Genomic DNA, 26,825 nt, shown 5'->3' with positions numbered 1-26,825 from the left:
ATCACGCTATGTGTACTATTCGAGCCGCGCTGGCGGGCGTGGCGGCCTCCACGCATACGCACGGCGTTTCAATGTGTGGGTCGTTGGTGGAGAGGAAGACGGGAACAGATTGGGGTGGGGGGGGGGGGGGGGGGGGGGGGGGGGGGGTGTGGAAGGGAACGAAATGGGATGGGGTGGACAGTACGGGGGGGTTTAATTAGTTAAATGCAGAGAGACAACAAAATTGTTGTGCCAATGAAATGGCTCACTCAGGCATGAAAAACTGACCGAAGGTGCCACCGCACCCCCTACTGCCAAGCCCGACAGCCCGACCGCCCAGCCACCCACTGAGAAAAACAAAATACCCCAAAAAAACGAAAAACAGGCATAATCAATACATAATTTTGCCCTACAAACGAGAAGAGAGCCCCAAAAACACCGAAGACGAAACGACGACGACGACGTCGCACAGCAACAACAACAATGACAGTAACGCCCCCGTAATACATACACAAACAAACGCGAGTACGCACACACACACTTAAAAGTAAACAAGTGTGTTGTGCCGCCAAAAGCACAGACAGCTTGGCTCAGCTTCAAGAGAGCGCACGATAATCTAGAGATGGGGACTATGGGGGCTGTCAATGTCACGTTTTAATTGGAAACATACAACAAACACTCCCATCATACATACATATGTATGTGTTTCCTATAGAACTTACAACAGATTGTTATAGAGATGTTAAACAGATGTTACACCTGTCAATGTCACTATTAACCTATCGTATCTAAAGATCAAAGTCATTATTCACTGGAAACAATAAGCTAGATATCAATTGTATCTCAACAAAATGGAATCTGATTCTCCCAAAAACTATACTTTGCAAACCTACTCAATCATAGTCAGTACTTAACAGTACTAGTTATAGTTTGATTTTCAGCAAACATCTCAAGACTCAAGCAATCGCCCATCTCTAGCTGCGCTTTTATTACGCGATGCAGTAATTCTGTCCGTCTGCCGTCTGTGTGAGTGCAAACAAATTTGGTTGAAAAACTCTTAGCAAATGAAGTTTGTTTGCTGCCTGCCTCCCCGCTGCTTTTTGTGTGTGTGTGTGCAGTTCTATTATCACGTCTGCAATTAGACTTAAGTAACTGGGCCAAGTTGCAGCTTTTATCCAGATTTCCACGCGCCCACCATTGGCCAGAGAAGAGAGCTTGTATTAGGGGGTTGGGGTCTAGGGAGATTTTTTTAGGGGTTTATTGCGGTCTTTGCTTTGCTCAACTGATTCGTTGCCGTTTTGCCAGTTGCCCCAATTTCAATTGGTTACGTACGTACACATACACACAGACACACGCGCACTTTGAGATCTCTGAGAGATGGAAGCAACCCTGGTTGGGAGCTGCGCGAGTCCGAGGAAAAAGTAGGCCAAATAAGTCCGAATTTAAAATATGATTTTGACAGGTGCAAAAGCTACGCACAGCAGCGAAAATTCCGCACTAATAAACTAACCTTTTTGTTCTTTTTCGTATTGTTTTTTTTCTTACGTTGCTGCAACCGACACACGATGCACAGAACGAGAGGCAGACGACACACGAAGGCGCGCACGACGACGACCGAAACTTTCAGGTGCAAGTTTTCTTTTCGCGCTGGTATGTGTGCGTTACATTTCCGGGGTGCTCTCACGCACACAAGCAAACACTCGCGAATCTGTGACGTATGTAGATGGAACTACTATGTGTGTTTTCTGCTCTCTGCTGTTATCCCTATTTATTCTTTATCTTTTTTTGCAACAGCAGCGAAAATTCCCTTGCTTTGGGAAATCCCTTTAGCTATTATGCGATGCAATGGCTTTTTTCCTTATGAAAATTCGTTGCTTTTCATGCGCAGGATATTATTCCAACTTCGACGACTTACTTTTCGATACACTGCAACGAATTTTGCACACACGGACACACACACGTTTTCGGAAAAATTTGGAAAAACACTGTTAATTTGTTTAAAAACTTTCAACTATTTACACTAGAATTTTGTAGAAAAACTTCCAATTTTAATTTTTTTTTCCGAGCTGCTGCTGCTCCCGTCCGCTCGCCAGCGAGACGACTGTGATATTGAAAGATTTTTCACTGCTGCCTGCCAGTTCAAACGGTTTGTGTTGTCGTCGACGTCGTCGTCGCCTACTTTTCCGACCGACACGCACGAGAAAAATCAATCATTTTCAGTTGTTTTGCTTGTTGTTGTTTCGAGCTTTTCCAACAACAACAAGAAGACAGCTGCTTTGGTCGCGCAAGCGAACTGCAGCATTACAGCAATCGATACATCGATATTTTATGCGCTCGAAATCGTTCCGTCCGCCAAGAAAATAAAAAGCTACTCAATTTGCAACAATATCAACTAAAACAATGTTTTAATTGCCATTGCAGCGCTTTTATCTTATGTAAATTAATTAGATATCTGGCAACCCCACAGCTGATTGTCGCTGCAGCAACAGAAAAATTAAAGCAGGCAGGCAAAGAACACAAGACAAGCGAATCGAATTATATAAAACTTACAATATCAACAATGCAGCAGCTCAGCTCCGGAACGCTATTGTTTAATGGTGGTACTTTTTGTTTATATCAGCCCCCAGCAGCAACTTTTGTCACCCACACAAACACACTCGCGCTGCGAAAAACTGCTGCTCGCTATTTGTTATTATCTTTTGTCGAGTTTTTTTGTTTTTTTTTAATTATAAAAAGCGCACCCACAAAATATACGCGCACCCAAATTTGATAGCCGCGACGTGTGGTTTTTGTTATAGATTTTACGAAAATATGTACATTTTTAATTGTGTTTTGCAAGAACGAGAACCGAAAAGACAAATTCTAAACGTCGCGACGTACAAAGCTTGCTGCTCCACAAAACAAACAGGTGTAAAACTACACCCTTTTCTATCGAAACTTGTATACCCTTTCAGAGCTGCCATGTACCGGGTGGACTATATGAAGTTAGTGAATAGAAGAGTAAAAAATGAGCGTTTTTGTGACTTATCTTTATCTTCATTTTGCTGGAGATTCTTTCTCAGTTAAACGTTTAAGAAGCACAATTCCGTCATGCCCATTGCTGTTATTAATGTACTCTGCATACTCTACATTGATTTGGAACTGGCTCGATAGGTGGCACAGCTGATCAAAGATGACAGTAAGATATCGATTGCTAGAAAACGCGCGTTTTTCGAAGTAGCTTTGGCTGAATATTTGCTTTTGTCAATGAAAACATTTGTGAAAACAAAGCCGCCGGGGCTTGGGTTATTCCCAAGATAACTCTATTGCGCTCTCTCTCTCTCACTAGCTTCCCACACACAGTTTTATATATGCTGTGATTAGTGATTAAAATAAACAAAGGCAGAACAAACCGGTTTCTTGATAAGTCTGACTTGTCTGACGGCTGCTCATCTTAGTTGCGATTCTGCGTGTCAGAATGGCGGATGCATCTCGCTTTTGTGTGTGGAGCTGCTGTCTCCAAATGCTTCTCCTCCTTGGAGTGCAAGTGCACGGCTATGAGGTGCCAAGAGCCAAGATTGAAGTGTTCTATCCCAAGGGATTCGAGGTTTCCATACCACACGAGGAGGGCATCACCCTGTTTGCTTTCCACGGGAAGCTGAACGAGGAGATGGAAGGCTTAGAGGCGGGCACCTGGGCCCGGGATATTGTCAAAGTGAAGAACGGCCGCTGGACCTTCAGGGATCGTTTGGCGATGCTCAAGCCAGGCGACACGCTCTACTACTGGACATACGTTATCTACAATGGCCTGGGTTATCGCGAAGATGATGGCACTTTCGTTGTCGATGCTTACAGCGGAAATAGCACCGTTCCATCAACTACACGGAGACCCACGGTGGGAGCTGAATCCACCACTCCCTGGATCTGGCCATCGGACCCAAACTTGGACCCGGACATCGACATTCGTTTGGGCTGCACGCAACCCAAAACACAGGTGAACGGTGGACCCTCTCGCTGCGCGGGACAGTTGGTGTTTGTGGACGAGTTCAATGCCGCAAAATTGGACACCAACAAGTGGCTGGCGGAGCGACGCTTCTCCGGGTCGCCCGACTACGAGTTCAACGTCTACTTGGACGACACCCACAGCACGCTGCGTCTCCACAACGGCCATGCGGTGCTGTCAACCACCTCGACAAAGCGACACTTCCACAAGAACTTGGAGGGCAAGCTGGATCTGGGCAGCGGCTGCACAGGGGCCGCCAATACAGCGGACTGCGTTCGTGATGGCAGACAGCGAAACGATCGACTGCCGCCCATGCTGACGGCTCAGTTCTCCACCAAGCAGAGTTTCTCCTTCAAGTACGGACGGGTTGATGTGCGCGCCAAGATGCCGCGGGCCGAGTGGCTCACGCCGCAGCTCTGGCTGCAGCCCAAGGCTCCCGCTTATGGAGACGACTATCAGTCGGGACAGATTCGGATTGCGTACACCCGGCCAGCCAATGGCAAAGTGGATCTGTATACGGGAGCGCTGCTCAATGCCGAGGAGCCACTCCGCTCGGCCAAAGTGTGCCACAGGGATGGCAGCAAGGAGAGCTCGGATGACTGGAGCGACAGTTTCCACAACTACACCCTGGAGTGGACGCCGCGGGAGCTCAAGTGGCTGGTCGATGGCAAGGAGATTTGTCGTCAGGGCAGCGAGTGCGGAGCGTTCAGCGAGACGATTGTGAATGGGATGCGACTGCCGAATTCTCAGAAACTGGAAGAGGGCACTGGACTGGCGCCCTTCGATCAGGAGTTTTATGTAACCTTTGGCCTGGCGGTGGGAGGATTCAACGAGTATTTCTACGATACACAGAAACCGTGGCATGAGCGGGAACCGCGCGCCATGTCGGACTTTTGGAAGCATCAGAAACCGATGCTCGATCAGTGGTTGGATGACGCCCATATGACAATTGACTATGTTAAAGTGTTTGCTCTGTAGACTGAAAATCGAATAAATGAAAGGAACACCACCGAATATTGGGAAACTCAAAGAATTGAACTTGTAATATTTTGTTGTAATCAAAGATGAATTCACAGTTTTAACCATAGTTTAAACAGTGGGGGGGGGGGGGCCATGTCGGTTAAGTTAGTTTTCAATGCAAGATAGTCATATTTAAGAGCCGCTTGGAAAAGTGAATTTTAATATTTATTAATGGAAATAGGGTATATATTGCATAAAATACCACCGGCTGACAAGCAACAAGTTGTCAAATACGTAACATTCCAGGCTCCCAAACATAACGTTTTTTGCTATTTTTGTTGGTTGGTCTTTTTAGTTTAACCTTATTTTGCAAACAGTCCAATAAAAAAGTCATAACAACTAGCCAATCTTGTGGAAGATTGATTGATAGATCGGATAAAATTATAACAACAGCGCCTGAGAGGCCTAACTAGCTGGTAACATTGAACAGAATAGCAAAATCGAGAAAAATGATTTAAGATTTCGGTATATTTACTGTATATTTTTAAAAAGTCAAGGTATATTTCGGTATGTTGTTGAAAGTAGTGTGGTATATTTGATCGATAAATCTTGCTCACATAACCTGCTGCGGCCACCAAAAATTCCACCAGAAAAACACAAGTAAATAGAAAACTAATTGAAATTTCTGGACTTGGTTACTTAAACAGTCATTACTCCTGCACAGATATAACCAAAATGCAGCTCACACGACTTGCCCTTCGTCAAATCACTCGCCACATTCGCCTGCAGCGTATGTACAGCTCAGCGGCCCCGGCAGCGGCTGTCTCGGGAGCTGAAAAACTGGTGCCGCCTCCTCCAGAGGGGGCTGCCAAGCCACCCAATCCCAAGTTGGACAGCATTGTCAACAACATTGCGGCACTGAATCTGCTGGAGGTCGCCGAGTTGAGCAGCCTGCTGAAACAGAAGCTGAACCTGCCAGAGACAGCCTTTGCCCCACAGTTTGCGGCAGGACCGGCACGTGCAGCCGCCGACGATGAGGAGGAAGCGGCGCCCAAGAAGGTGCAGACCTCCTTCACCGTGAAGCTGGTCAAGTTTGACGACAAGCAGAAGGTGGCGCTCATCAAGGAGGTGAAGAACCTGCTGGAGGGCATGAACCTGGTTCAGGCCAAGAAGTTTGTGGAAAGTGCACCCACCGTTGTGAAGCAGGACATACCCAAGGAGGAGGCCGAGAAGCTGAAGGAGGCGTTGTCCAAGGCTGGCGCCATTATTGAAATTGAATAAGTTAATGAACTTTTTTCTTTTTCTATTTTGCGTTTAGCTTCTAGTTATTGTTTTAATAAAAGCCCCAACCAGGCAAGGCAACATTTGCTGTAAACTTAACAGAGCGTTAACTTTTTTAACAGTCGACAACTTTCTACGCTTCGCTTCGCCCTGGAAAGAGTCAAAGTGTCAATCCACTCTTACCTTCCTTTTCAGATTAAACATTAATTAGCTGCCAGATAGATAGTCTGTGATTAGTGAGAATCTGATAATTAATGTCGTGCGAGCCGCGTTCTAGTAAATGCAACGCAGACGCTGTTAGCTGTTCCAGAGACAGACTTTACACGCGCCCAAAGTGTACCGTTACATCATTTGCAATCCGATTGATCGCATCGCATGGGATTATTTATAGAAATAAAATCAAGTCGAGCGGAAAAATTGGTAGCCAGACACGCGTTTGCATACGCGTATTAAGGAGGTAAATAGCGAGCACTTTCTATTAACCAGGCTCGAGGAATGGTATCATGCGGCGCCACAGGCGCCACGTGCTGGCCCCGGCCAGTCATTCTATCACTTTCCTCGCCCAGTTATTTGTTGTCGTTAAATCAATACGCGTAAAATCGAATAAGAAATAATATCAACATACCGAAGAATGGAACGGTCGCTGGTCGTTGGACTTCCCATGCGTGAGTGCTCCACATTCTCTCCCGTTCCGACGAAATAAGCTTCACACGATCTTTGGCCAGGAGCGGAACTGGAACTAGGGTAGCGCGGCGCAACGGACTCTGCCCACTGGAAGAACATTCTGCTTAAAAATGTCTATGATGGAAACTTTCAGACTTTACCACGCTGAAAATTCCGATGGAAGAGCCGGCCCTGCTCTCGGCATTAATATGAATCGCCATACCCGTCGGGTTCTCTCAATTAGCACCTGGATCTGCGCCACAGTATGCCCCCAAAACTATGGCCTGTCTCAGCTCAGTCTTCGTTGTAATACAAGCGCGTTCGGACGTGCCTTCGAGTCGGGCCATTACCATCCATCCATTCCGCGTCCCTTTCAGATCTACGAGCGATCTTCGTGCGAAAACCGAAAGTGAATCGATTATCTTGCCTAGTCATGCCTGCTGCTGCCACACACTCCTCGCGCCTCCTGGCCATCGTGGCCATCTTCTTCAGCAGCTACATTCTGGGCATCTACAGTGCGGCACGTGCCAGCAGTCAGCAAGTGCAGCAAGTGCAGCAGCTGGAAGCGCCACTTGCCAGCCAAAATGACAGTCTGGACCTGCAGGCAGGAACCAACTCCAGTCTGGCACGCAGTGACTCACGACATCCTCGCTGTAAGTGCTGAACGATCGGTCGAGAGGGAGAGAGCTCTTGAGAGAGATCTCCCTCTGCCTGATGAGTGCTGGTGGCTTGTTTTGTCGCAGTCGTGGTCTCCGTATGTGGGTCACGCCTCAATTATCACCTGAGTCCGGGATTCTTTAGTCTTTAGTCTTAGCTATGCACTCCAACCAACCATCATTGGGTTCCGCTTCCACTGCACCTTCTGTTGGATCTGCGATAAGAAGATTTCGATTATCTTTAAATAAGATAAAAATCTTTACTTTTTTCTCTCTTTCCAGGGTTTCCCTTTTACACAATCGGTCGCTTCTCCAATGACATTTGCACGGGCAACAATCTGCTGCTGGGCACATGCGTCATTTCTGGCGAGTGTTCGGACAATAGCGGAGTGGGCGCCGGCAGTTGCTCCACCATTACCAGCCAGGCCATCTGCTGTATATGTAAGTCTTTGCCACTCCATTGGTTAGAGCTCTACAAGATTGACTACTTTCTTGTCAGATCAAAGGACATGCGGCGCGAGCACCTCGTACAACAATACTTACTTCTACAACAGCAATTATCCGGCGCCGTATGCCGGAGGCGGTCGCTGCTCCATTGTGGTGACGCCACCGGACTCAAGCATCTGCCAGCTGCGCGTGGATTTCCTTGCTCTGTCGCTGGCTCCACCCACGGGTGATGGATTGTGCAGCACCGATGCGCTGACCATTACGGGCGGTGCCTCACAGGTGCCCAGCATTTGTGGCGAAAACTCCGGCCAGCATGTCTACGTGGACTTTAATGGCGTCAGTCCCATCACCATCTCGGTGGCCACCTCAGCGGGCTACACATTCAATCGCCAGTGGCAGCTCCAGATACGAATGCTGGGCTGCTCGTCGGCCACGTTGGCGCCTTCCGGTTGCCTGCAGTACTATATGCCCACCAGTGGCACGTTCGCCAGCTTCAATTACGTGTCCGCTGCCTCCTCCGCTCTGAACTCGATTGGGGTGCAGGGCACGCGGCAGCTGGCAAACACCAGATACGGCATCTGCATACGCAAGGCGGCTGGCATCTGTTCCATCACCTACAGACAGGTCGGCTCCGACACATACTCCTTTACGCTGACCAACGATGTGGGCGCCGTGGATCCCGCACTGCTGGCCACATCCTCCGTGCAGAGTCAGGACTGCACCACCGACTACATTGTCATTCCAGCACCCACGCAGGGAGGCGTTTCGTTGGCCAGCGATCGTTTCTGCGGCCTCGGACTGGTGTCCACCACAACTTCAGCAAAACCTTTTGTTGTCTACACGGTGACCGATGGCAATGAGGATATGGACATATCGAATCGAGGCTTCTACTTGTCCTATTCACAGAATGCATGTCCAATTTTATAGCTTAACTAAGACATATAATATAGAAAATGAAAGAAGACTCGCGGCTGGCTTATAAATGTGTTAATTGGGTGCAGGAGGACCCACATATAATAACTTAATGGATTAGCAAACAATAACAAAGGCACTGGGAACTATCTACACATTAGACTCCTCTTGAGATCACGCTGTTTCCGGCATTAAGCTCTTCATTTCCGCCTCCAGTTCCTTGACCTGCAAAGAGAGACCAACGAATGTTAGGCAGATCTAACCCTGATGGAAAGGACCCTGCAAATGCAAACCCTTTTTTCGAAATGTTCGCGCGTCTTCTTGTCGGCCATCAGCTGAAAGGCTTCATTGTCCAGGCGCATGCGATACTTTTGCAGCTCAGTTGCCAATCGCTTCAGCCGCTTGATGTTGCTCTGCACCAGATTGTCACGCTGCGCCAAAGTCATGCCAAAGTCCTCGTTCATGCTCAGGCCAAAGGAGCAGAGTGCGCCCGCCGTGGAGAAGAGGTTCAATTTCTTTGCATACTTCGAATTCTCGTTCAGCATGTCCAGATCTACGCGCTCGCAGCGTGACAACAACTGTATCTGCTGCAGATGACGAGCCAGCACCTGCTCCGACTCGGCACTTGTGGCAAACAGAGTGAGTTTGGGTTCGTGTCGCTTGCTGACTTTGTGCATGCTCTTCAGCTGTCGCACACTCTGGCATATGCCGACTACATCGTTGATCTCCGCTACCAGTTTGCTGTCTGCATACTGCGACAGCTTCACCTCCATATTGAGTGGCACATGCTGCAGCAGCTCCGAGGCCACAAACGGTGTAAAAGGCGACAAAGCCTGCAGTCCCCAGCTGAGGCAGGCAGTCAAAGTGCCCACATGAATGTAGCCCGTGGGTGTGCGATGATTAATTTCAGTCTTTGTCGTTTCCTGTGGGTTGTACAGAGTTATAGAGGTTAAAGGGCAAAGGATGTTACCAGTTATCTTACCAAATAAGTATCACAGAGATTCTGATAGAAGAAATGCTTGAGCGCCGCCGTGGCCATGTGGAAATTGTAATTTTTGTAGCTGTCCGAGCAGATGGATAAAGTCTCTCCCAGCCTGCCAATGATCCAGCGATCCCAAGTGCCCAGGTTCACTCCGTCCAGTGTCTCGAATTGATGCAGCGAAATGTTCAGACGCTCCGCGGCGCCCAGCGTGAAGCGCATGGCCTGCCATATCTTGTTGATGAACAGCTTGTTGGTGTGGCAGGCACTCACATCAAAGTTGATGAAATGATTCTTAATGTTGTGGCTGAGCAGCGTGAAGCGCAGGGCGTCTGTGCCGCACTCCTGTATGCCTTTGGGGAACATTTTGCTCATGGATCGGTATGAAATTTCCATCTCAGCCTCATTGATGACACCCGCAGCGAGGGATTGCTCCAGCCCCTCAATGATGCTCTGCAAGGAGATTGTCAGGTGAAAGACAGAAAGGAACTGCTCTACTTACATCCATGCTGGCGCCTTGCACCACCTGCTGTGGTGTCACAATGTTGCCCAAGCTCTTGGACATCTTTCGGCCATGCGCATCGCAGACGATGCCATTGAGCAGCACCTTGTTGAAGGGTGCCTCGCCCGTCAGCTTCAGGCCCATCATCATCATGCGTGCCACCCAGAAGAAGAGGATGTCGTGTCCCGTCTGCATGATGTCCAGCGGATACTTCTCCTTGTACGACTCGTTGGGCCAGCCGGCAGCGGAGAAGGGCAGCAGTGCCGAGGAGAACCAAGTGTCCAGCACATCGGGATCCCTCACCAGGGTAAGCTCCTCCTGCTGGCCACCGCCCAACAGTTCAATGGCCTTGCGTCTGGCCTCCTGCTCGCTGGCAGCAGCCACCCAGTGGGCATTGCCCTGTGCATCGGTGAACTGGTAGGCGGGCACCTGATGGCCCCACCACAGCTGCCGGGAGATGCACCAGTCGCGTCCCTCCTCCAGCCAGCGATCCCACTCCAACTCAAAGTTGGACGGAACAATCTGCAGTCGGCCGCTGTGCAGCTCCGAGAGCGCATTCTGAGCCATTTCCTTGCAGTTCAGGAACCACTGCGGCCAGATCATGTACTCGATGACATCCTTGGATCGCGAACAGATGGGCAACTGCATGGCATGGGGTCGTACCTGCCGAAGCAATCCCATCCTATCCAGACGCTGGATAATCAGTTCGCGTACGTCGAAGCGCAGCTGGCCCTCAAACCCTTCAAAGGTATCCAGAATGAGTCCATCCTTGGAGAAGACCTGTCGAGGCTGCAGCTGGTGTCGCGCTGCCAGCTCGAAATCGAACTTGTCGTGGGCTGGCGTAATCTTGACAGCGCCCGTGCCAAAGTCCCTGTCCACGGCGATATCGAAGACGAGGGGAATTGTGTCGTTCCGAAAGGGATGCTTCAGTTGAACCGCTTCCTTGTTGCGATACTTGCTGTAGCGCGGATCAAGTGGGTGCACGGCCACGGCCACATCGCCCAGTATTGTCTCTGGTCTGGTGGTGGACACCACAATCTCCTCGACCGAGCCATCCGGCTGTGTTTCGCCATCCACGACGGTGTAGGCAAAATCAAAAATTCTGCCAAAGAGAATTTTGTGTTTGTAGCCTGGAACGCTCACAGTTGTGGGCTCCTTGATGTCCAGCACTTCCACCTCGATGTCCGAGATTGCCGACTGTAGGGTGGTGGACCAATTGACGATGGAATTGCGCCGCTGGATGAGACCCTCATCGAAGAGTCGCTCGAAGGCCACATTGACGGCGTTTGCCTGCTGCTCGTCCATGGTGAAGTACTCGCGCGACCAGTTAAGGCTGCAGCCGAGCAGACGCAGGTCCTGCACGATGCCAGCACCCTTGGAGGCCTTCCACTTCCACACCTCCTCTAGGAAGGGCTCGCGTCCTATGTCGTGGCGCGTTTTGCCTCCGGCGGTTGCCAGTGTGCGTTCCACCACAACCTGAGTGGCTATGCCGGCGTGGTCGGTGCCTGGCACCCAGTCCACCTCGTAGCCAAGCTGCCGCCGCTGGCGTGCAATCACATCCTGCACAGTGGCCGTCAGTGCATGACCCAAGTGCAGATTCCCCGTCACATTTGGCGGTGGGAGGAGCATGCGGTAGGGCCCACGCTTGCAGCGATTGGCCCCCTGTGGGAGATTCGCCTGATCCTTGTCGCGCTCCCAATAGGCCTCTTCCACCTGTTTGGGCTGGTAGCCCGCTGCCAATGGCACTTTTGCGTCGACATCTGCAGTGGAATGAATAGAGCACCATTAGCCGGTGGCTGTTTATTCAATGAAAACGGGTATTACTCACCCTTTGATGTGCTGTAGTACAGTGTGGATAGCCGTGGCTGGTACAGGTAACGCCGCTGAAGAACTTTATACGTTAAGTTCTGAAGATATTTCATGATTTTAGTTATTTGTTATGTCAAAAAATAAAAAACGGCTGAACGGGCAGTGTTGTCAAGTGAATTTAGTGAATCAACCAGCTGTTCCGTTCGATTCAAATGGAACTCAACCCTGCGCCTGTGTTGGCAAGAAGAAGATAATTGACGTGTCACTTGTACAATTTGGTTGGTGTTTTTCTTGAAATTTTGAGTTTATCAGCGCCTACGTGGTGCACAAATTGTTTACTCTTGGGAGAGATGTGCTAATACTTGTATATTTCGATACAGGAAAGTGCCCGGAACTTACTGGAAGCGGGTACATACGTGAAACGAAAGCCGACACGGAACAACACAAATCGAGAACAATTACCTTTCCCCGTGAGACAGTAAAAACTGCCAACATGTTGACCAATTTCGAGTCAAAGTCGGCTCGGGTGAAGGGGCTCTCGTTTCACCCGAAACGTCCCTGGATTCTGACCAGTTTGCACAGCGGCGTCATCCAGCTGTGGGACTACCGCATGCACACGCTCCTGGAGAAGTTCGACGAGCACGACGGGCCCGTGCGCAGCGTGGCATTCCACCAGCAGATGCCCCTCTTCGTCTCTGGCGGCGATGACTACAAGATCAAGGTGTGGAACTACAAGCAGCGTCGCTGCATTTTCACTCTGCTGGCGCATTTGGACTACGTGCGCACTGTGGCCTTCCACCATGAGTATCCGTGGATCCTCAGCGCCTCCGATGATCAGACCATTCGCATCTGGAACTGGCAGTCACGCAACTGCATCTGCGTGCTAACTGGCCACAACCATTACGTTATGTGTGCCCAGTTCCATCCCACAGAGGATCAGATTGTCTCCGCCTCGCTGGATCAGACGGTGCGCGTCTGGGACATTTCGGGCTTGCGCAAGAAGAATGTGGCTCCCGGTCCCGGGGGACTAGATGATCATATGAAGGGCAATCCCGGAGCCACCGATCTGTTTGGCCAGGCCGATGCTGTGGTCAAGCATGTGCTCGAGGGGCACGATCGCGGCGTCAATTGGGCCAGTTTCCATCCCACTCTGCCGCTGATTGTCTCAGGCGCTGACGATCGTCTGGTGAAGCTCTGGCGCATGAACGAGTACAAGGCCTGGGAGGTGGACACTTGCCGTGGCCACTACAACAACGTGTCCAGCGTGCTGTTCCATCCCCGACAGGATTTGATCATCTCGAACGGCGAGGATCGCAGCATTCGCGTCTGGGACATGACCAAGCGTCAGTGTCTCTTCACATTCCGGCGGGACAACGAGCGCTTTTGGATACTGACAGCGCATCCCACACTCAATCTGTTTGCAGCCGGACACGATGGCGGTAAGGAGACTTTGTTTTGCCTCAAAGGATTCCGATTTAAATCCCTTTATGTGTCCCTCCAGGCATGGTTGTCTTCAAGCTGGAACGCGAGCGTCCCGCCTATGCTGTGCATGGCAATATGCTGTACTATGTGAAGGATCGCTACCTGCGGAAGCTGGACTTTACCACCACCAAGGACGCTGTAGTGATGCAGCTGCGTCCGGGCAAGTCGCCTGTGTACAGCATGTCCTACAACCCAGCCCTGAATGCGGTGCTCATCTGCACGCGCACCAACAACCTGGAGAACAGCACCTATGACCTGTGCCAGATACCCAAGGACACAGAGAGCCAGAACGAGTCCGACAGCAAGCGCAGCTCGGGCATCACCGCCATTTGGGTGGCACGCAATCGCTTCGCCGTGCTGGATCGCAACCAGCAGCTGGTCATTAAGAACTTCAAGAACGAGGTGACCAAGAAGATTCCCACATTCTGCGAGGAGATCTTCTACGCCGGCACGGGCATGCTGCTCATTCGGGATCCCGAAATGGTCACCCTCTACGAGGTGCAGCGCCTCGTCTCCGTTGGCAGCATCAAGCTGGCCAAGTGCCGCTACGTCGTCTGGTCGCCAGACATGTCGCTGGTGGCTCTCCTCTGCAAGCACTCGGTCACCATCTGCGACCGCCGGCTGCAGTATCTCTGCACCGTGCAGGAGAACTGCCGCGTCAAGTCGGGTGCGTGGGACGAGTCCGGCGTGTTCATCTACACCACGAGCAACCACATCAAGTATGCAATTACCAATGGGGATCACGGCATCATTCGCACCCTCGATCTGCCCATCTATCTGACGCGCGTCAAGGGCAATCAAGTGTTCTGCTTGGATCGCGAGTGCCGCACCCGCGTCCTCACCATCGATCCCACGGAGTACAAGTTCAAGCTGGCGCTCATTCAGCGCAAATACGATGAGGTTCTGCACATGGTGCGCAATGCTCGACTTGTGGGACAAAGCATCATTGCCTACCTGCAGCAGAAGGGCTACCCGGAGGTGGCGCTGCACTTTGTCAAGGACGAGAAGACACGCTTTGGCTTGGCCCTGGAGTGCGGCAACATTGAGATTGCCCTGGAGGCAGCCAAGGCCCTGGACGACAAGGATTGCTGGAATCGTCTCGGGCAGAGTGCGCTGCTGCAGGGCAACCACCAGGTGGTGGAGATGTGCTATCAGCGCACCAAGAACTTTGACAAGCTCAGCTTCCTTTACCTGATCACCGGCAATCTGGAGAAGCTCAAGAAGATGATCAAGATCGCGGAGATCCGCAAGGATGTCTCGGCACAGTACCAGGGCGCCCTGGTTCTCGGGGATTTCAAGGAGCGTGTGAACATCCTGAAGAACTGTGGCCTCACCTCCATGGCCTATCTGACGGCAGCCACCCATGGGCTCGACGAGTTGTCCGAGTCGCTGGCCGAGACCATCACCGCACAGGGCGACACGCTGCCAGAGGTTAATCCGAATGCAATGCTGCTGAAGCCGCCTGTGCCCATCCAGCAGCTGGAGACCAACTGGCCGCTGTTGTCCGTGTCCAAGGGCTTCTTCGAGGGCGCCATGGTGACGCGCGCGGGCAACAGCGCCACCGCCCGACAGGCACTCAACCTCAATGCCGATGCAGCGGTGCTGGAGGAGCACAACGGTGGCGGCGATGGCTGGGGCGCAGATGCCGATCTGGGACTGGACGATGACGGCGACGATGAGATGCACGATGCGCTCAGCAGTGATGAGCAGCCCGGAGGTGCTGGCGGTGAGGATGGTGCCGGCTGGGATGTGGGCGATGACGATCTGGTTGTGCCCGAGGAGCTGGCCTCCAAGATCAAGGCCTCGGCGCTGGACAGCAACTACTATGCGGCCCCCAATAAGGGATTGTCCCCGGCTCAGCAGTGGGCCAACAATTCGCCGCTCGTTCTGGATCACGTCAAGGCTGGCGCTTTCGAGAGCGCCTTCCGGCTGCTCAACGACCAGCTAGGCGTGGTCAACTTCAAGCCCTTTAAGACTCTCTTCCTGCAGAACTACGCCTGCTCGCGCACCAGCTACACGGCCAATCCCAATCTTCAGTCCCTGTGCGGCTATCCGCTGCGCAACTTCTCCGAGACGAACGCGAAGCTGCAGCGCCCGGCAATGGGCATCAAGCTAAATGATCTGGTGTCCCGCCTGCAGGCTGGCTATCAAATGACAACCTCCGGCAAGTTCACGGAGGCCATCGAGAAGTTCCATTCCATTTTGATCAGTATTCCGCTGCTGGTGGTGGAGACCAAGCTGGACACGGCCGAGGCCCAACAGCTGCTGAAGATCTGCTCCGAGTACATTGTCGGCTTGAAGATGGAAACTGTGCGCAAGGGCATGCCGAAATCAACGCTCGAGGAGCAGAAGCGCCTCTGCGAGATGGCCGCCTACTTCACCCACTGCAAGCTGCAGCCGGTGCACCAGATCCTCACCCTGCGCACCGCTCTCAATATGTACTTCAAGCTGAAGAACTACAAGACGGCCGCCTCGTTCGCCCGTCGACTGCTCGAGCTGGCACCCCGTCCGGATGTGGCCCAGCAGGTGCGCAAGATACTGCAGGCATGCGAAATAAATCCCGTGGACGAGCATCAGCTGCAGTACGAGGAGTTCAATCCATTCAACATATGCGGCATCAGCTGGAAGCCGCTGTATCGCGGCAAACCCGAGGTGACCTGCCCCTTCTGCGGCTCCTCATACGATCCTCAATACAAGGGCAATCTCTGCAACGTGTGCGAGGTCAGTCAGATTGGCAAGGACAGCATTGGACTGCGCATATCCAATCTGCAGTTCCGCTAGGGAGCAATAGAGCGAGCTTTGATTTGTGCTTTCCCCCTACGCCTAGCGAGACCCCACTTCTATCCCACTTACATGCCCGTTTAATAATCCTCTTAGCTCTTAGTTTTACACGATACACGCATATGCCTATTATAAAGTGTCATTAATTGTATATTAATAATGGTATTCAAAACAAAAGATGAGTTTCCTTTCGTTTCACAGACAGAAATGCGGCGTCACACCAGATCGCATGATCAGAGCATTAATCATTAATCATGCCGTAGCCTGGGTAGTTATTTATGTGGATTATATTTATGGTTGTAAGACGACACTAAAATTCACATTTAATTGTAATGTTTAATACCATAGAGAAGCATACCGTAAAGTAAGCATTAATTAGAGCTAAAACTAGTCTAGGGTGGAGCATATGTTGGATCATGCCTATCCCACATGGTCGTAGGCGCTAGGCGGAGCATTTTCAGTTGTCCATAAAATATTGAGTATTTGCAAATTGAGTCTCTTGCTGCTGCTGTGGCAGCGGCTGCGGCTGCGGCTGCTGTTCGTGGTCGTGATGATCGTGATGCTGCAGGGACGGCGCTGGTGCCGTCCACAGGTCCAACTAACGCCGCCACATGCTGGCGCCCACACCAATGCCGCCGGAGGCAACGCCACGGCGCACAGCCTCCATCTCATCCTGCCGATTGTCGCGATACGCACGCTTGGTGTCCTCGAACTCGCGCAGCCGCTGGTTGTAGCGGTCGATTTGGTCACGCAAAATAGCATCCTCGTGCATGGCACGGCGCTCGTCGTACTCCAGGCAGCCCACGCCATCGAGACGCTCCAGGTCCAGCCAGCCGCGGAAGCGCACACACACGCCGTTCATTATGAAGTAGGATTTGATGTGCACTTTGCCGTGCTCCTTGTCAAAGTCGCACTCTTTGTCGTGCAGATAGGGGTTCTGATTGGCGTTGAACACCAGCTGTAGGTTAGTGCCCGAGGCCACAAAACTCGTCTCCGTGTGTCCCTCGCGGCAGCCGTTCATGAAGCGCACCTGGCGCTCCTCGATGCTGCGCTCGCGGTAGCCCGTGTAGCGAATCTCGCTCTCGCGGCTGAGTCGCCGGAACAGCTCGTCGCTCTCGAACTTGGACTTCTGGTCGGGCACCACGCGTGGCATCTTGAAGATAAAACGGGGCTTCGGCTGCTCATAGAGTCCAATTGTGTCGTACGGAATCATGTTGGCCAGGGCTGCCTCGTTCATCATTTTGAAGGCGTTCACTTAGCGTTTGTTCACTTAAAGGCGCACACAATGATAGCGTCACGTTTCCTACGCAGGTTCCCAATAATTTCGCGCTACAATGCGTTTATTGGTTCAACTATTTCGCTGCGGGCGCAGAAAACAACGCACAATACAACAAAAAGGTTTGTTTGCGGTTTTGATATACACATTCGACTCTTTCGATTGGAATTCCCCCACCACTAGCTAAACATTTCTATTTATTTCTATCGGTAGTCGCCCGCCACTAGCTGCACACTCGATTCTATATGTTTACGGTATATTTTTAAAATGAGAAGGTATATTTTGGTATATTTTTGAGGTCACTTTTATCGATAATTCCTCCGACACACTGGTCCACATGAACTGCTGTTTTCAAACTATTTTGTTAAAATTTTGATTTCCTGCATAACATGAGCGAAACCCCCACTGCCGATGAGTGTGAGAAGCGCCCTCAGTTTGGCACACGTCTGCTCAAGGACAGCGACGACGTGTTTAAGCACAATGCTTGGTAAATATGCACTGCAAGGTGTACGACGTTTTGCCAGCAAGACTTGGGAACACACGCGACAGCGCAAGAAGCCAGCAGTTGCTGGCGGCCGCATACTAACAGACGCGCGCGAGGTGTTCGAGTTTAATGCATGGTAGACAATGTCAACACAAAAGCTCTTAAATGCAATCTCAAAATGTGCTCTGCAGGGACCACGTGCAATGGGACGAGGAGCAGGAGCTGGCCGCACAGGAGGCAGTGGCCAAGAACTCTTCCAGCAAGCTGAACGACGATGAACGGGAGCGCTTTCAGTCGGATGCACCCAAGTTCTGGGACTCCTTCTATGGCATACACGACAACCGCTTCTTCAAGGACCGTCACTGGCTGTTCACCGAGTTTCCCGAGCTGGCGCCCCTGGATGCCAGTGAGCAGCAGCCACGGAGCGTGTTCGAGATTGGTTGTGGCGTAGGCAACACCATCTTACCCCTGCTGCAGTACAGCGTGGAGCCGAAGCTAAAGGTCTTTGGGTGCGACTTCTCCGCCCGGGCCATCGATATACTCCGCAGCCAGCCGCAGTTCGATGAGAAGCGCTGCCAAGTGTTCGTAATGGATGCCACGGATGAGCAGTGGCAAGTGCCCTTCGAGGAGAACTCGCAGGATATCATTGTCATGATATTTGTGCTGTCCGCCTGCCAGCCAAAGAAAATGCAGCAGATACTGGACAATTGCTATCGCTACCTGCGTCCCGGTGGTCTGCTCCTCTTTAGGGACTACGGCCGCTACGACCTGGCCCAGCTGCGCTTCAAGAGCGGCAAGTGCCTGGAGGACAATTTCTATGTGCGCGGCGATGGCACTTTGGTTTACTTCTTTACAGAGCAAGAGCTACGTGGCATGTTGACCCAAGCGGGTCTGCAGGAGGAACAGGTGATTGTGGACCGAAGGCTGCAGGTGAATCGAGGTCGCGGCCTCAAGATGTATCGCGTTTGGATACAGGCAAAGTTCAAAAAACCACTGGCTGCGCCTTCAGGCTCTTAGCTTTATAATCGTTATCGTTCTATCGTTATCGCATCTGTTCTCGACATGTAAAATGTGGGGCCTCGCTCTGTTAAGTTTGCAGAAGAGCTTTGGGGCTCTGGTAATTTTGCAGGATCTGCAGAAGCATACACATAACATAACAGTTAGGAAAGCTTCAAGTTTTCGCAGTTGGCTAAAAACGTCGTAAGTGAAAATTTTCCCTGTGCTACGCAAAATAATTTTAAGTTGAATAATTAAGGCATAATTTTCTGTAAACTTGTGCTGCCAGGCCACAGTTAAAGTGCTTGCCACACAAAGTGCTAGAAATCGTAGTTGAAACACGTAAAGAATGCGACTAAAAGGCCTTTCGTATATAAGCAAAACCATTGCCGTGTAGAATTTCATTGATTTTTTGCCCCCCCCCCAAGCCAAGTGCCAAGTTGGGAACTTTGCAAATATTTGTGTGGTCCGTTCGCACGCGAATATATATTTTGATTGTAGAAAATATTCCCAGACTGTCCCAGGGGGCAGTGCAACAGAAAGGTGCACCCACACACATGCACATACACGTCCCATAGGAGAGCGAGAACCGTGGGCGTGTTGTTCTACTAGTTATCCTTTATTCCTTATTCGTAATCCAAATAAAAGACTAAAAATAGTTGCAACTATTTTTACACTTCTCCTTCCCTACCAACAGTTAAAGTTTCGCCGAGCCAGAAGATCCCTCTGAGGCGCTGTCGTGGCAAGCACTCGACATACACAGTCACACACACACAGACGCATACGCATCTAGCCAATACCCCCGCAACTGCGAGAGGAGTGAAAATTCATTGACGATTGGGGGCGACAAAAGCTCAGGCAAAAGAGCGAGCGACAGAGCGAGTGAGACAGCGAGCGAGTGAGAGAAAGAAAGAGCGCAACCCTCGACAACAAAAACAACGAAACAGAGTTCTGCTGCACCCACCAGAAGCACATCTGCGCTGCTGCCACTACCGTCACGACACCCGCGATACGACCCTTCCCGACCTCGCTCGACGCTCCCAAACGTAAAAGACGTTGGCCAAGTGCATACAAAACCACAATCAGTCGCAGTCAAACCGAATTTTGTTAATACATCAGCAGCGACTGCAACAACCACAACAACAACAACTACCGAGAAATGTAAGTGGATGGAAATATTATTGATTTGTCGGGGGGTTTTTTCGCACTCTGGGGTAATGCTCATTTAATGCCCCACACATTAAGTACACGCAGCATGGGTCCAGGCCCAGGCCCAGCATTTCATTTGTACAAATTGTCCATTTCAATTTGGACTCCGCGAAGTGGCTCCAGCTGCACCATGAGCCATGAATCACTCCCAGAGAGCGAGAGAGAGTATAAGTCTCCTCTGGTCCGACAATGGGCAATGGTGATGGCTACGGCGATGGCGATGACGCTTGCCGCATCACATGGCATTCACATGCCGTAAAATCAATACATTTGACTACGTTTCGCCTGGGCCGTGTGAGTCAGGGCAGTCCAGGAGCCATGCAAACCAAATTAATTGTCCAAAAGGGCAACGCAAATAATGCCGGTTGTTCCGTCCATCGATTTCTTTTGCCCACTTCCTCCCACTACGAACATTATCAATTCTCCCATTTCCATTTCTAACTTAATATTTAACTGTGAATTTCCTTAACTTTGGCCCCCAAAACAGAAGACCAGAGACCGCAGTTGAGTTCTCAGTTCTTTTTGGGGGGGCATCTGCGATGGGCAAGAAAGACAAGAACAAGGAACCGTAAGTGCTGATCTCTGCACTCTACCGAGTAGCCAGCTAGATTATGTACTTTCAGCACTCTCTCTCTCTTTATCACACACCGTCGAGATATATTTTAAAATAATGCTAGAAACTGTAGTGCCAGCATAGCTATAGCTCCTACCTTCTACCCACAATTTGTGTAATCCAAGTGTAATTCTTGTATTTAATTTGAGCGCCCCGTTGGGAGTTGATTAGTCTTTTGGTATTTGCCCTCTTTATGTGCTCGTCATTGACTAACGATTGTTCCCTGCAGGGCGGACGCTGCACCAGCTGGCGATGCACCACCTGCTGGACCTCCAGCAGGCGAGGGAGGCGATGGCGAGATTGTGGGCGGACCACACAATCCGCAGCAGATTGCGGCACAGAAGCGTCTCCAGCAGACGCAGGCGCAGGTCGATGAGGTGAGTGAAACACAATCCTTAACGATGCTCTGAATATCATTTACAAGGGAGAATCTTTCTTAGGTCGTCGACATTATGCGCACAAACGTCGAGAAGGTGCTGGAGCGCGATAGCAAGCTGTCGGAGTTGGACGATCGTGCCGATGCCTTGCAGCAGGGCGCCTCGCAGTTTGAGCAGCAGGCGGGCAAGCTCAAGAGGAAATTCTGGCTGCAGAACTTGAAGGTTCTTGAACTAGTTTGAAGCCTCCACGAGTGCAGCACTAACCAATTGTTCTGCTTACCCTTTCAGATGATGATCATCATGGGCGTGATTGGCCTGGTTGTCGTGGGCATTATTGCAAGTAAGTTCATCGTGCGGAAATCCCTAGTTGAGGCTGTTCTTCTTACTCACAACATGGGACACACACAGCCACACCACTCCACCACCCTCCTAGAGATACAATGCCAATCGACACCCACACAACTCCTCAGCCACACACAGAACCTGAGAAACTGCCACCTTTTATTGTTTTGATTCTCGTTTAATTTACGCAATTTATTTAGCGCTGATTTCTTGAGCTTTGAGCAGAGAGACTAAATTTGAATTTGTTTGTTTTTTAATTCCGCCACATCTTTTATTTTTCTCTAGGTAACTTTATGTAGATTGCTAACTATCTAATCCATAAGATAAGAAACTAGTTACTTAGCTGCGCAATGCATCATCCGCAATGCAACTGCAAAATGCAAACGCAAATCGAATTCAAAATCTATCGAAATCAACCCAATATGATCCGAAATCAAATTCTATTCCCATTTAACAACTGCCATGAGTAGAGCTAAAACTCACAGTCCAACTGTTGTACGTTTGATGATCTGATCGCTCCACTTGCACCGATTCGAATTTGATGCGAACATTTCCACCAAAAAAAAAAGAAACAAAAAATAAACAAAAAGATCGATCGATCAGTCAATTTGCATCCATATCATGTGCTTCAGCAAATCAACCACTAAAAAAACAGTAACTACATATCTTAAATACATATATAAAGTATATATTTATGTATCTGATTTGTGTGTGTATCCAAAGTCCAACATCATCTGGTTCCCATTCGACCAACATACGCACCAGGTTCGGTAATGATTTCATTTGATTTGATGCCAACAGAAAGTCGTGTCGTACATTATTGTTATTTGTCTGTTATCTTTTCCTTTCCTGTAATAGTTTATATCCATTAAATATCGCATCGCCAGTAGGCAATTGTCTGATTCGATATTAAATGTTTTAGCGCCGTTAGCGTTATCCGTAGGACCTTAAGTTCTGTGTGTTCGACTAGCTAGCGTTCAAAACCCGTAAGCCTTAATAGTTTTGTGGTTTGTTTCGTTTCGTTTCGTTATGTTTTGTTTAGTTCTGTTATTGGCGCTGATCCGCAAACTCTTCAGCGGCACAAGCACTGTGCCATTTGTCCCGTGTAAAATATACTTGTAGACAGTACTTGAACCCAAAGTAAATGTAGACGCAAAGGCCAGATCAAATTGAATTACCAGCTGTGCCTCTTCCTGTACAGCAAATGAAATCAAAGTACTGCAGTCTTGTTTGAGTTTTTTATATAATTTAAAAAGTGTTTCCTTATTTCCACAACACACACAAACACCATGGACACACCTGACCTGAAAATACTCTATACATACGATTGCCACTGATACACAAAAATCTATTTTTAAAACAATTACAGAGAAAGACGAGAAAGAGTAATACAATAACACAGACAGCATTAGCCTTTGTACACTTTTATTAAACCATACGAAAAAACAGATATTCAAAAACAATTTAACCAAAAAAAAAAAACAAAACAAAACATTACTTTTGTGAGGTAAAAACAACAGCAAAACTCTTTCTGTAACTCATCCGCAAATCTTATTGCTAGGTGCACCCAAAATTTCACTCTCTCTCTCTCTACTTTTTGTGTCTTTTTGGTTTTGAGAGTTTACGTTTTTGATTTGGTTCCGTTTTGTCCACTAATATCGCTTGTATCGAAATAGAACAAACAAAAAAAAAAACAAATGCAAATTCACGTACAACAAATTTCTCGTAGAACCGTACATGTCGGATGATGCTGCTGCTCCGCCACCTCCTGCTTTGCAGCAGCAGGTGGTTCCGGCACCAGCATCCGCACCAGCATCTGCACCAGAATCAGCACTACCACAACAACTACAACAACAACTACAACAACACCATACACAAAAATCTGAACCACCAACACTCGAGAAACCATTGGCTGAGAAATTGACCGACAACCCACAGAGTCCGTCGGATGAAGTGGCGACTGGACAATAGGACGATCTTTCTCTTAAAAACAACAACAAACAACAACAGCAACAACTACAACAAACAACTAATCGAGCAACCAATCAATCAACCCATCGATTAACCAACAAAAACAACATTAATAGAAAACCATAACCAAAATTAGCTGAAAAGAAACAAAAAAGAAACCAAAAGCAAAAAGCAAATACCATTTCACCACCACCTTCTCTTCTTTGTAACATTTTCGAACACTGTAAGCAAACAACAGCAACAACAGCTGCAAAAAGCCACAACTTTAATCTGTGCTTTTTATTCTTCTTACACCCGTTACCGTTTCTGTTTCCACTGTTCCGATTCCGATTCTGATTTTATTTATTCATTTTAGCCTGCATGTTCGTGCATTGTTTGTGTGTGTTTCGATGTCTACGTGTGCTTAGTATCCTTATGGTTCTATAATTTGTTTCCATTTTCGATGTTGTTGATAACGATGCACAACAATCTAAGCGGAAGCTAGGGGGCAAAGAGTCAGCTGTCCTGTCAGCTGTGAGGTATTGGTCATGGCTGTCCGCCTTGAATGTACATAAATATACTCGCACATCTGTCGGATGTGATTTGTCCATATCCCTAAACCCCCCACCCCATATACATATTCTGCTACTACTGTTCGTGTATTACCCCCCTCATAATTACTGAGCTTTTAACCATATTTGAAGTGTAATAATATGTTTTTGGCGTACCATATCCGTGTATCGGTGTAATTGTCATTCAATTGAGCTTGATAAGAGGTCAAACTGTTCACCTTTTCGGGCCAATTAACTAACTCTTACTCTCTTTTTCTCCTGCCCCGACCCATTCACAGATAAACTTGGACTCATAGGCGGAGAGCAGCCACCGCAGTATCCTCAGTATCCACAGTACATGCCGCCACCGCCGCCACAGCAGCAGCAGCCAGCCGCCGCCGGAGGACAGTCGGCGCTGGTTGATGGAGGACACGGAGCCGGTGCCGGGGCCGGGGCCAATCCGGAGCATGGCGGCGCATAAGTAATTCTGGACGGCATTTACCTGTAAAAGCCAAGCATAAAAAAACGTTTCTTGATTACACAAAACTATAATCTGCAAGACCCCGAACAAAACCCAAAAAGGAAAACTCAGTTATGCTAGACAAAAATCTCGAGAATTGCAAAGAAGTCAATAATAATTTCCCCTTCAGAGACGAACGACAACACACGAGAAGGAAAGGGAAATGGTTTTAAGTAAATGCAGTCATAATATTAACACTAAAATCTAAAAGACGCTCCGGACAAAAATGAAGTTGTTGCTAATTTGTTTATGGTTACATTATTTCATGCATAAAATGGTATAGTATATATATATAAATATATAAATAAATAAATATATGGTACTTGAATATTTACGAGTAAATCTAAAAAGCAAAAAAGAAACCACAACAACAACTAGTAATCTATGCTACATATACATAAATGTATAACTACGACTATATTGTACTTAATATCTTCTCGATGATGCTGCTGGCCTGTGCCTGTGTCTGTGCCAGCTCTTTGAACTCAGTTTCCTTAGAAAATCTATGTACTAGTATCGCAAATATTTTCGGAACAGAGCCCTACAAAAACTCCCGAGAAAGCGTTGCTAAAACCAGAAAGAACGAAACCAAATCTAAGCTTTTGTTCCTAAGTAAAAGTTACGCAAAATATAAATATTTGAAGTGTATAATCCAAAACAAAACAAAACAAAAAGAGAAGGAAAGAGAATATATATACTCGTATGTATAAACAATTGACAATTGATTAATGTATTGTATTCTTAAAACAAAACTACAACAAATTATTGAAAGGAAAGCTAGCAGAAGATGAACGAAAACCAAAGAGAGGAGAAAAGAAGAGGAAGGAAAGGAAATGATACTAGTGAAAATATACAAAAAGGAAAAAGAAAACAAAACCAAAGAATTGATTAGTTTGCAGTTAAATGTTTTCGTTTAATTATTGTTGTGTTTGAAATACAAAAATAAAAAAGAAAGAGACAGGATCGAGGATCGAGAGGGATTCGGTTGAAGGCTAAAACCAGACAGTTCAACGATTAAATTAAGCGCTAGACACACAATATGTTGGTTATGGTATCAGTTTTTAGTTGACAGAAAGCAGCAGGCAAGACAAAAGTCGCATAATGTATGTATATTTCAATGTTATAAGTACAAGACGAGAGGATACAACATAGGCTCTATGTATGCATATATATATATATATATATATATATATATATATATCTGTGTGTATGTGTAACGTGTAACGATATGATATTTAGATCTCACACACTTCCACTTCCACTCAAACTCCACTCCACAGAGACACCCCAACCCAGAAGAAACCCCAGACCCATTCCGATCGAGTAGTAGTAAACCCCACTTTGAGACAAACATTCTTAGCACATATTGTACTTACCTTGTTCTAAAAATACAAAACGTATATTAAAAAAAAAAATAAAAAACAATTAATGTATTAACTAAATTAATTGATTCAACAAGCGCCTGCCCAAAGTGCTTTGCCTACTGACAAAAATGAGGCACAAACAAAATCGAAAAGAAAACCTACTAAAAGAAAGAAAAACGAACACTAAAAAACTAACAAAAAAAAAACATTATAATTATAATGGGAAAAACGGGAAAAAATGAAAATCTAAGACCCAAAGTGCAGGTATTTTTAGCAATATTCGTAGCGTGTACAATATGTCGCCCTTAAAGCTTAATCAAATCTCGTTCAATGTGTCCATTACTGCAATAAAAATGTCACCCAAAGCAAACACCAACACATAGACACACACACACACTTACACACACATGTAAACCTTTCACATGCATATAAACATTACCAACTACGGAATCAATATAATAATCAATGAGACAAATGTTTAGAGAGCGTTTCGGTTTTTGTTTGGATTTTAACCAGAAAAAAAGAAAACAAATGTATACAGACACAACACACACACACACACACACACACACACACAATAACATTAACAGACAGACGGAGTGAAGAGGCGGAGTACATTTCGTTGAGAGGCACAACAGAGCAATCAGAATGTGAGATGAAGCTGAGATCGATAGAGAGATGTGAGAAGCGGAAAAACATACTACAAGCAA

General features: G+C 48.3%; 9 protein-coding genes across 17 annotated transcripts in view; 6 read left to right on the top strand and 3 right to left on the bottom strand.

The window, feature by feature from the left end:
* Positions 1-2,858, bottom strand: part of LOC117580198 (translational regulator orb2-like) — a 23,099-nt gene extending 20,241 nt beyond the window's left edge. For 2 of the 6 annotated variants that reach the window (XM_034266574.1, XM_034266578.1), the window contains exon 1: positions 1,891-2,197. The gene's annotated coding sequence lies outside the window, so the exon portion shown is untranslated. The other 4 variants (XM_034266575.1, XM_034266576.1, XM_034266579.1 and 1 more) reach the window with 4 other exon arrangements.
* A 552-nt stretch (positions 2,859-3,410) lies between these two features.
* LOC117580199 (gram-negative bacteria-binding protein 3) lies at positions 3,411-4,994 on the top strand. The gene has a single exon (XM_034266580.1). The coding sequence runs from the start codon at positions 3,437-3,439 to the stop codon at positions 4,937-4,939; it is 1,503 nt and encodes a 500-aa protein (XP_034122471.1). The 5' UTR covers positions 3,411-3,436; the 3' UTR covers positions 4,940-4,994.
* Positions 4,995-5,482: 488 nt separating this feature from the next.
* On the top strand, positions 5,483-6,301 carry LOC117579833 (50S ribosomal protein L7/L12). The gene is made up of 2 exons (XM_034265927.1): positions 5,483-5,581; positions 5,646-6,301. The coding sequence occupies exon 2, from the start codon at positions 5,657-5,659 to the stop codon at positions 6,200-6,202; it is 546 nt and encodes a 181-aa protein (XP_034121818.1). The 5' UTR covers positions 5,483-5,581; positions 5,646-5,656; the 3' UTR covers positions 6,203-6,301.
* Positions 6,302-7,045: 744 nt separating this feature from the next.
* LOC117579832 lies at positions 7,046-8,901 on the top strand. Its single transcript, XM_034265925.1, has 3 exons — positions 7,046-7,518; positions 7,804-7,962; positions 8,021-8,901. The coding sequence occupies exons 1-3, from the start codon at positions 7,299-7,301 to the stop codon at positions 8,893-8,895; spliced, it is 1,254 nt and encodes a 417-aa protein (XP_034121816.1). The 5' UTR covers positions 7,046-7,298; the 3' UTR covers positions 8,896-8,901.
* Positions 8,902-8,947: 46 nt separating this feature from the next.
* LOC117580166 (valine--tRNA ligase, mitochondrial) lies at positions 8,948-12,382 on the bottom strand. Its single transcript, XM_034266486.1, has 5 exons — positions 12,190-12,382; positions 10,362-12,121; positions 9,863-10,312; positions 9,174-9,803; positions 8,948-9,105 (listed from the first exon to the last, which is right to left on the bottom strand). Exons 1-5 carry the CDS (start codon positions 12,281-12,283, stop codon positions 9,055-9,057), a joined length of 2,985 nt encoding a protein of 994 aa, XP_034122377.1. The 5' UTR covers positions 12,284-12,382; the 3' UTR covers positions 8,948-9,054.
* On the top strand, positions 9,905-25,409 carry LOC117580169 (vesicle-associated membrane protein 2). Of its 3 annotated transcripts, XM_034266491.1 has the most exons (7): positions 9,905-9,919; positions 20,157-20,350; positions 20,886-20,966; positions 21,241-21,388; positions 21,452-21,610; positions 21,677-21,728; positions 24,531-25,409. In XM_034266491.1, the coding sequence occupies exons 3-7, from the start codon at positions 20,938-20,940 to the stop codon at positions 24,710-24,712; spliced, it is 570 nt and encodes a 189-aa protein (XP_034122382.1). In that variant the 5' UTR covers positions 9,905-9,919; positions 20,157-20,350; positions 20,886-20,937; the 3' UTR covers positions 24,713-25,409. The 3 variants fall into 3 exon arrangements, with proteins under 3 accessions (XP_034122382.1, XP_034122383.1, XP_034122384.1); XM_034266493.1 differs by lacking the exons at positions 9,905-9,919; positions 24,531-25,409 and adding an exon at positions 23,100-23,209 and having other exon boundaries at positions 20,219-20,350; XM_034266492.1 differs by lacking the exons at positions 9,905-9,919; positions 20,886-20,966 and having other exon boundaries at positions 20,218-20,350.
* LOC117580165 (coatomer subunit alpha) lies at positions 12,638-16,610 on the top strand. Its single transcript, XM_034266485.1, has 2 exons — positions 12,638-13,609; positions 13,672-16,610. Exons 1-2 carry the CDS (start codon positions 12,664-12,666, stop codon positions 16,431-16,433), a joined length of 3,708 nt encoding a protein of 1,235 aa, XP_034122376.1. The 5' UTR covers positions 12,638-12,663; the 3' UTR covers positions 16,434-16,610.
* Positions 16,703-17,873, bottom strand: LOC117580168 (protein big brother). The gene has a single exon (XM_034266490.1). The coding sequence runs from the start codon at positions 17,671-17,673 to the stop codon at positions 17,032-17,034; it is 642 nt and encodes a 213-aa protein (XP_034122381.1). The 5' UTR covers positions 17,674-17,873; the 3' UTR covers positions 16,703-17,031.
* LOC117580167 (methyltransferase-like protein) lies at positions 18,022-19,235 on the top strand. 2 transcript variants are annotated; one of them, XM_034266488.1, is made up of 2 exons: positions 18,022-18,329; positions 18,385-19,235. In XM_034266488.1, exons 1-2 carry the CDS (start codon positions 18,121-18,123, stop codon positions 19,208-19,210), a joined length of 1,035 nt encoding a protein of 344 aa, XP_034122379.1. In that variant the 5' UTR covers positions 18,022-18,120; the 3' UTR covers positions 19,211-19,235. The 2 variants fall into 2 exon arrangements, with proteins under 2 accessions (XP_034122379.1, XP_034122380.1); XM_034266489.1 differs by having other exon boundaries at positions 18,024-18,196.
* Positions 25,410-26,825: the final 1,416 nt, after the last annotated feature.

This window comes from Drosophila guanche, unplaced genomic scaffold, assembly GCF_900245975.1.
Source record: "Drosophila guanche unplaced genomic scaffold, DGUA_6, whole genome shotgun sequence".
Taxonomy (NCBI): domain Eukaryota; kingdom Metazoa; phylum Arthropoda; class Insecta; order Diptera; family Drosophilidae; genus Drosophila; species Drosophila guanche.
Note: the sequence above shows the minus strand (reverse complement) of the source record. Positions and strands in the feature narration are given on the sequence as shown.

What these genes read in the sequence shown, in the direction of transcription:
- LOC117580199 (XM_034266580.1), top strand. Translation starts at nt 3,437, where the DNA reads ATGGCGGATGCATCTCGCTTTTGTGTGTGGAGCTGCTGTCTCCAAATG.
- LOC117579833 (XM_034265927.1), top strand. Translation starts at nt 5,657, where the DNA reads ATGCAGCTCACACGACTTGCCCTTCGTCAAATCACTCGCCACATTCGC.
- LOC117579832 (XM_034265925.1), top strand. Translation starts at nt 7,299, where the DNA reads ATGCCTGCTGCTGCCACACACTCCTCGCGCCTCCTGGCCATCGTGGCC. An exon ending in TGACTCACGACATCCTCGCT is followed by an intron (nt 7,519 to 7,803) that starts GTAAGTGCTGAA and finishes CTCTCTTTCCAG; the next exon opens with GGTTTCCCTTTTACACAATC. An exon ending in CCAGGCCATCTGCTGTATAT is followed by an intron (nt 7,963 to 8,020) that starts GTAAGTCTTTGC and finishes CTTTCTTGTCAG; the next exon opens with ATCAAAGGACATGCGGCGCG.
- LOC117580166 (XM_034266486.1), bottom strand. Translation starts at nt 12,283, where the DNA reads ATGAAATATCTTCAGAACTTAACGTATAAAGTTCTTCAGCGGCGTTAC. An exon ending in TGCAAGGCGCCAGCATGGAT is followed by an intron (nt 10,313 to 10,361) that starts GTAAGTAGAGCA and finishes ATCTCCTTGCAG; the next exon opens with AGCATCATTGAGGGGCTGGA. An exon ending in ATCTCTGTGATACTTATTTG is followed by an intron (nt 9,804 to 9,862) that starts GTAAGATAACTG and finishes TACAACCCACAG; the next exon opens with GAAACGACAAAGACTGAAAT.
- LOC117580165 (XM_034266485.1), top strand. Translation starts at nt 12,664, where the DNA reads ATGTTGACCAATTTCGAGTCAAAGTCGGCTCGGGTGAAGGGGCTCTCG. An exon ending in TGCAGCCGGACACGATGGCG is followed by an intron (nt 13,610 to 13,671) that starts GTAAGGAGACTT and finishes GTGTCCCTCCAG; the next exon opens with GCATGGTTGTCTTCAAGCTG.
- LOC117580168 (XM_034266490.1), bottom strand. Translation starts at nt 17,673, where the DNA reads ATGATGAACGAGGCAGCCCTGGCCAACATGATTCCGTACGACACAATT.
- LOC117580167 (XM_034266488.1), top strand. Translation starts at nt 18,121, where the DNA reads ATGAGTGTGAGAAGCGCCCTCAGTTTGGCACACGTCTGCTCAAGGACA. An exon ending in GTGTTCGAGTTTAATGCATG is followed by an intron (nt 18,330 to 18,384) that starts GTAGACAATGTC and finishes TGTGCTCTGCAG; the next exon opens with GGACCACGTGCAATGGGACG.
- LOC117580169 (XM_034266491.1), top strand. Translation starts at nt 20,938, where the DNA reads ATGGGCAAGAAAGACAAGAACAAGGAACC. An exon ending in TCTGGCTGCAGAACTTGAAG is followed by an intron (nt 21,611 to 21,676) that starts GTTCTTGAACTA and finishes TTACCCTTTCAG; the next exon opens with ATGATGATCATCATGGGCGT. An exon ending in TGTCGTGGGCATTATTGCAA is followed by an intron (nt 21,729 to 24,530) that starts GTAAGTTCATCG and finishes ACCCATTCACAG; the next exon opens with ATAAACTTGGACTCATAGGC.